This window comes from Hippopotamus amphibius, chromosome 8 (assembly GCF_030028045.1).
Source record: "Hippopotamus amphibius kiboko isolate mHipAmp2 chromosome 8, mHipAmp2.hap2, whole genome shotgun sequence".
NCBI lineage: Eukaryota > Metazoa > Chordata > Mammalia > Artiodactyla > Hippopotamidae > Hippopotamus > Hippopotamus amphibius.
The window spans coordinates 91,829,852-91,836,513 of record NC_080193.1 but is presented as its reverse complement, the minus strand read 5'-3'; the positions used below and the strand labels follow the sequence as shown (position 1 = coordinate 91,836,513).

General features: G+C 49.2%; 1 protein-coding gene across 1 annotated transcript; it reads right to left on the bottom strand.

The window, feature by feature from the left end:
• Window positions 1-2,845: 2,845 nt before the first annotated feature.
• LOC130859609 (E3 ubiquitin-protein ligase TRIM41-like) lies at window positions 2,846-5,313 on the bottom strand. Its single transcript, XM_057747179.1, has 2 exons — window positions 4,715-5,313; window positions 2,846-4,537 (listed from the first exon to the last, which is right to left on the bottom strand). The coding sequence occupies exons 1-2, from the start codon at window positions 4,916-4,918 to the stop codon at window positions 2,846-2,848; spliced, it is 1,896 nt and encodes a 631-aa protein (XP_057603162.1). The 5' UTR covers window positions 4,919-5,313.
• Between the last annotated feature and the right edge of the window lie 1,349 nt (window positions 5,314-6,662).

Below are 6,662 nucleotides of genomic sequence, written 5' to 3'. Positions count from 1 at the left end.
GAGAAGGAGTTACACAAGACTCACTCAAACAAAACTTAAGAACAAGCTCAACTGCCTGCCAAACAAAATTCAACATTCTTTCTAAAAAAGACAACAAAATCTTGATTCTCAATAATTTAACATTATAATGTCTGGTATCCAATCAAAAATTACTATACATGCAAAGAAGCAGGAAAATGTGATCCATAACCAAGAAAAAAAATCAATCAAAAGGAAAAGTCACAGAATGTCAGAGATAATGAAACTAGTACACAAAAACTTTAAAACAGCTACAATAAACATGTTCTTGGATTTAAAAGAAAACACAAGCAAAATGAAGAAAGAAATGGAACCTGTGAAAAAAGAATAAGAACTTCTAGAAATGAAAAGTATGCAATGATAAATTCACCATAAGTGCTTAATATCAGATACGACATATACCCTGACTTGAAGATATGGCAAATGAAACCATCCAAACTGAATCACAGAAAGGAAAAAGAAAAAAACAAAAAACTAAAAATTAGCAAACAGTTACGGGACAGTCACAGGACTTTTTTTTTTAATTAAATGATTTATTTATTTTATTGGCTGTGTTGGGTCTTTTGCTGTGCATGGGCTTTCTTTTTAGTTGCAGTGAGTGGGGGCTATTCTTTGTTGTGGTGCGCAGTCTCCTCATTGCCATGGCTTCTCTTGTTGCAGAGCATGGGCTCTAGGCACGTGGGCTTTGGTAGTTGCAGCACATGGGTTCAATAGTTGTGGCTCACGGACTCTAAAATGCAGGCTCAGTAGTTGTGGTGCACGGGCTTAGTTGCTCCGTGGCATGTGGGATCTTCCTGGAGCAGGGATCGAACCCATGGCCCCTGCATTGGCAGGTGGGTTCTCAACCTCTGCGCCACCTAGGAAGCCCAAGACTTTAAATATACATGAATTTAAATACTGAAATTCAAAAATCAGCAGGGGGCAAAGGAAGAAAAACTAAAGAACTAATGTCCAAAATTTTTTTTTAATGTGTTGAAAAACAAAATCCTACAGAGATCCAACATACTCAACAAACCCCAAGCAGGCACATCATAATCAAATTGCTGAAAATGCGTGATAAAAAGGCAGTCTTAAAAGTGACCGGAGAAAAAAAGACACATCACTTTTAGGAAAACATTCCAAAAGACAAAAGAATGACATCTTTAAAGTAATAGAAAAGAAACTATCCACTTCAAATTCTATGTCCAGTGAAATTATACTTTAAAGATGAAGGGAAAATAAAGGCTTTTATCAGAAAACAAAAAAAAGAGAAAACTGTCACTAGCAGACCTGTGTGCAAGAAATACTGAAGGAAGTTCTTTGAATTGAATAAAAGATATCTCATGGAGACTCAAATATGCGTAATGGAAGGAAGAGAGCTAGACACAGTTAGCATGTAGATAACATGTGACTTGTATTTTCCAAATTTTTGACCTATTAAAAATTATAATATATCATGGGGTTTACAACAGATGAAAAAATATAATGAAACAATGATAGAAAAAGGGACAGCAGGGAGAAGTGGACACAGCTCTGTTTAAGGCTCTTATATATGAAATGCTATAATATTATTTTAAGTGAGACTCTGAGAAGTTAAAAATAGGTATGATAAATTCTACAGTAGCCATTAAAAATTCAGCAGACATAAGTCTAAAAAGCTAAATACTATGTAATTTATGTATTTATATAACATATAAATTTATATAATATATGAAGAAATGTCCAAAGAGTCAGGTAGGATATTATTTATCTGAATTTTTTACTCTTTGTGATATCTGTCGGCTCCACAAAAGAAAAAATAATTTTTTTTTTGTGATTTCTTTTCTCTTTCTAAATATATACTTATTTTTACCTATAGTTTTTTTTTTTTTTTTAAAGCAGCAAATAGACTTTATTTCCACAACACAGTCTGTTTTCTCTTTCCCCCAGGAGCATAAATTGACCTCAGCCACTAAAGCAGAGGACAAAAGTTGACAAGTGACAGAAGGCAAAGGGTTACTAGAAAAATACATTCTGCCCAAGGCTCTCCTTGCAGGGATTTAAATCCCTGTCCCCAGGCTCCCGCCAGGGCTCAACCAAATGGAGGGAACTAAGCACATGAAAAGAGGCTGGAAACTGACAAAAGGGAAAGGAACCTGGCAGTGAAAAGACCAGTGGGGTGGGGTGGGAGCTTGGCTCCTAGATTAAGTGCTGATAAAAGGAAGAGGGAGAGAATAATTTATTGGGTGATGTATGTAGTTTCAATTATGTCCACTCCATATCTCTAACTTCTGGCCAGTCTATGGAGGTAGAAATTGGGGATGGAAGGAAAATTAGACTCCTTCCTACTTCCCCCAGAGAGTAGACTTCATTATCCAGCTCTACCCATTTCCCAGCCTGCCTCCCCCCAAAAGCTTCCAAATCCCTTAGCTAAAATTTGCATCAGAAAATGGAATTGGAATAAGGGCTGTCTTGCCCAAATCTTCCAGCCTCAGAACTGAAATGAAAGTTGAACAGGTTTGGGGAAAGGGAAGTTTAGTAATGAGATTACAGTCTCCCCTCATCCCCTACTCAAAAACTCAGATCCCTGGGCAGACAGAGGGTGGGAAGACCAGGCAGCTGTTTTCATCAGGGACCCATGCAGACCTGTTGGACAGTAGGTGAGAGAAGGCTGAGGCTGGAGGCTAGGAGAGCTCATTAGGCTCCTAGAGGGAGAAGCAGGGGCCTGGGGTCAAGGAGGAGCACGAAGCAACGCAGTAACAAATAGAGGAGCCTCTGAGCCCCCAAACTTATGGGCCACCATCCACCACCACCCGCCCCCCCCCCCCCCCAGTGCTAACCAGAGGGGCCCCTGCGGGTGGCAGGCTAGTCAAGGGCAGAGCTTGATGCGGGTGCGCTTGGAGAGCACCCGGAAGAAAGGGAAGACACGCTCGCCCAGGAAAGCAGCTGAAAAGGTGTGCACGTGAGCCAGAGTCTCCGCATTGTAGAAGCCCACGCGCCCAGCCTCATAGTCCAGGTACACGCCAAAGCGCCGCGGTTTCTCACTTGGGCTCAGCAGTGTCTGCTCCGTTGAGCTCTGTGCCTGGTAGCGTTTGCCATTGGTGCCCACACACCACACTTCCCGCTGGAGCAGGGGCTGCTGGGGCAGGTGGAGCCGGCGGCGGCGATGGTGATGGCGAGAGGAGGAGCTGGCATCCCCGCTGCCCACAGTGGACCCCCCAGAGCCCACCTTCTCCTTATGATGGGTCGATTCACGGGCAGCGCCCACCGCCCAGCCCCGCCGCCTGCCCACCTCTACCTCCCAGTAGTGCCGGCCAGAGCGGAAGCCCTGGGCCCCCAGCACACAGCAGTCTGCCGAGAAGCGCTCGGAATGGTCAGCAACCTCTTGCCGCCGCTCTGCCAGGCGGACCCCCCGGCGGTCGGGGGACAGCATCAGGGCCGGGTGAGCCGTGTCAGGGTCCAGCGTCAGGTCCACTCGGGCAGCCTGACAGAACATCCGGCTCATTTTCCTCACGATGGCGTCTGTCAGGAAGTCATGGCTATGGGGTTGACACGGGTCAGGGGACCAGACCTCTGGGGGTTGCAGCTGTACCTCTTCACACCTATTGAAAGTCTCCTTGATGTCCTGGAGCAGCCGCAGGCCCCCCTGCTGGCTCCGCTCTTGGGCCTCAGACAGCAGGCGGCTCAGCTGGGCAGCCTGCTCGGAGAGGCGGCTGGCCACTGCTCCCGCGCGCCCCAGCTGAGCTTCGTGCATCTCTCGGAGGCGCCGCTCTAGCCCTGCCTGCTCTTCGGCCAGAAACCGTGTCAGCCGCCCAAATTCTGAGGCCACAGCTGCCAGTTCTGACTTCATCTGGCTCTTCAACTCTGTCACCCGCCTCTCCTCCTTGGCCTTCATCTTCTGCACAGCCTCCAAGTGCTTCCTCAGCGGTTCCACATGCCCCTGCAGTTTGGCCTTGTACTCCTGCACCACCTCCTCCAATGGCACCACGCTGTGCTGTTTGTGGCTCCTGGATTCTCGGCACACCACACAGATGGCCTCTTCATCCACCTCGCAGAAGAGCTTCAGGGCTTCTTGGTGTTTGGGACAAATGCCCTGCTCGTGCCCACGGCTCCCTCGACCAGGGGTTGGGTGCATTTGGCGAATCACCTGGACCATGTTGGCCAGCTGCAGGTTGGGGCGGAAGCTCCGCCTGGGGAAGCTTTTGCGGCACTGGGGGCAAGTGAAGCACCTCTGAGGGACTGGAGGAGGGGGCAGGGGGGTGACGGGATCTAGCTCCTCTTCCTCGTCCTCCTCCAGCACTTCCTCCTCGTCCTCCTCATCCTCCTCTCTCAGGTCCTCCTCCATGTCCCCCAAGTAGTTGTCCAGGTCTTCCTCCTCCTCCTCCTCCTCCCCCACGTAGTCCATGTTGTCCCGGTTGGACCCGCCCATGCCACTGGTCCAGGACACACCCTCCTCTTCCTCCTCGACCTCCTCCTCCATGTCGCCCTCATAGTCTTCATCCCGCATGGGGGTGTCCCACCCCCCACCGGCCCCCACAGCCTCCACTTCCTCCTCCTCTCCGTCCTCCTCCTCTCCGTCCTCCTCCTCTTCCTCCTCCTCCTCTCCGTCCTCCTCCTCTTCCTCCTCCTCCTCTTCCTCCTCCTCCTCTCCGTCCTCCTCCTCTTCCTCCTCCTCCTCTTCCTCCTCCTCCTCTCCGTCCTCCTCCTCTTCCTCCTCCTCCTCTTCCTCCTCCTCCTCTTCCTCCTCCTCCTCTTCCTCCCGGTCTAACTCGTCCCTGTCCTCTTCATCCTCCCCTCCCCACAACTGGGTTACACACACTCGGCAGAAGTTGTGCCCGCAGCCGATGGACACGGGGTCCGTGAAGTAATCGAGGCAGATGGCGCACACCGCCTCCTCCTGAAGGGTCTGCACAGGGTTGGGTGCCATAGCAACGGCAGCCATCTTAGTGTCCAGTCAGCCGGGGTAGATGGGCTGTGGGGGGCGGGGGGTCTTCCCTCTCAGACTCCCTGACGACCCGGCCCCACCCCCAGCCCTGCCTCTCCACACCTTGCCTCAAGCGCAGCCAGAGAAACGTCCTCCGGACAACCCACCCCTCCACACAGAGTTCCTTTCTCCCAGACGACAACCGTGTCCCTGAGAGGGGAGGGGACACAGCTCAGCGCTACCGCCAAGTACCTCAGGTGGCCCTGAGTGCAAATCTGCCCCAACGCTCCCTTGGCCTCCTCATAAACCCCCGCCCCTCCTCAATTCCTGGCTCCGCCCCCTCACTTCCGGCCTTCCCCCAACACTTCCGGTCCTGGGAGCCACCCAAGCTCGCGAGTTCCCTCCACGGTCACGCAACGGCCCTTTCCCTCCCTCCACCACCCCTCCCCGCCCCGGTCCCCTGGGTGACAGGAAACGGTGAGGGAACGCTCTAGCGGACACTCGGGAACAGGGCGGGAGACCTAGAAGGACGGAGGCGCACGCCTCTCTGATGCGAGGGAGCCGGGAACGCAGACGAAACAGAAAGCCCGGCCTCCCCCATCGCCCGCCACTGGGGATAAGCTTCGGGGGACTGTGGAAGGGCTTGGCGCCCGTCTGGTCTCGGTGCTATGACCGCATCGGCCCGGCGCCATCCTACCGACCGGACACGGAGAACCGCAACAGGGACTCCCCTTACCTATAGTTTTGAATTTGGAGTTTAGGACTATTTTTTTCTTAAAGAGAGCTCTCAGACGTATTTAAGCTGTAGGCCACACAAGACCTTTAAACAACGTGCTGCCCAAAGGCCTGTAAGAACAAAGAGAGGGCTCTCGATCAAGCTTTCACAACAGGCTGCATGACTGTTTTTGTGCCTGCTTGCTAATAGAAGTTTTTATATGTGACAGAATTGGGCGTAAGACTTATTTCCAATATAATATACTACCCGGTAAGGAGGTTGTTGGGTAGGAGACCAAAGCAGGGTAACCATATAATTTATCCTACAAGCAAGGCACTTTTAAGAGTGCTAAACTACTAAACTGAATGGGACATTAGAATAACAGGCACTAACGGAGTTGGGTCCAAGCAAACTGAACTTCATTCTACCTACTGAAGGCTTCAGATAGCTTCCAAAAAAGGACTTTTGACAGATCAAATGGGCTTAGGTCAGTTTGCGACAGTTTGAATGAATACATATATGTGTAAATACATATATATATACACTTATGTATGCATATGTATATATACACCTATAGGTATATACATATGTGTCTATACATGTACACATGTATGCATGCATGTATATATGTATACACACATATATATGTTGGGGGTTTTTTAGTAATGTGATCATCATTTCAGATAGTTGTTTCTTTGGGAACAATTTAAGAGGTGTTTTTAATGTCACTTTGTACTCAAAAGACACAGCTACTCAAGAACAAAATGAGGCACTTTTTTTAGGCAGATAATTCTGTTACTTGTGTTATTTGTCTTCCTTATGGAATCGGGTTCTTCATTATGAGGCACAGTAAGAAAACCTCAGATGTCAATGCTTTCTCAGAATTGCATCAAGGCAGAGGTCAGAGTGTGGAATATTTAAAGGGCTGTGAAAGTAGGAGCTACATTCAGTGTTTCTGTGTGTTGCTCTCTACGTATCTGGTCCCCACACCTCCCTCTTTATATGTAACTATCCTTAAAAGAAATATGCTACAGGAGCTGTATGAAG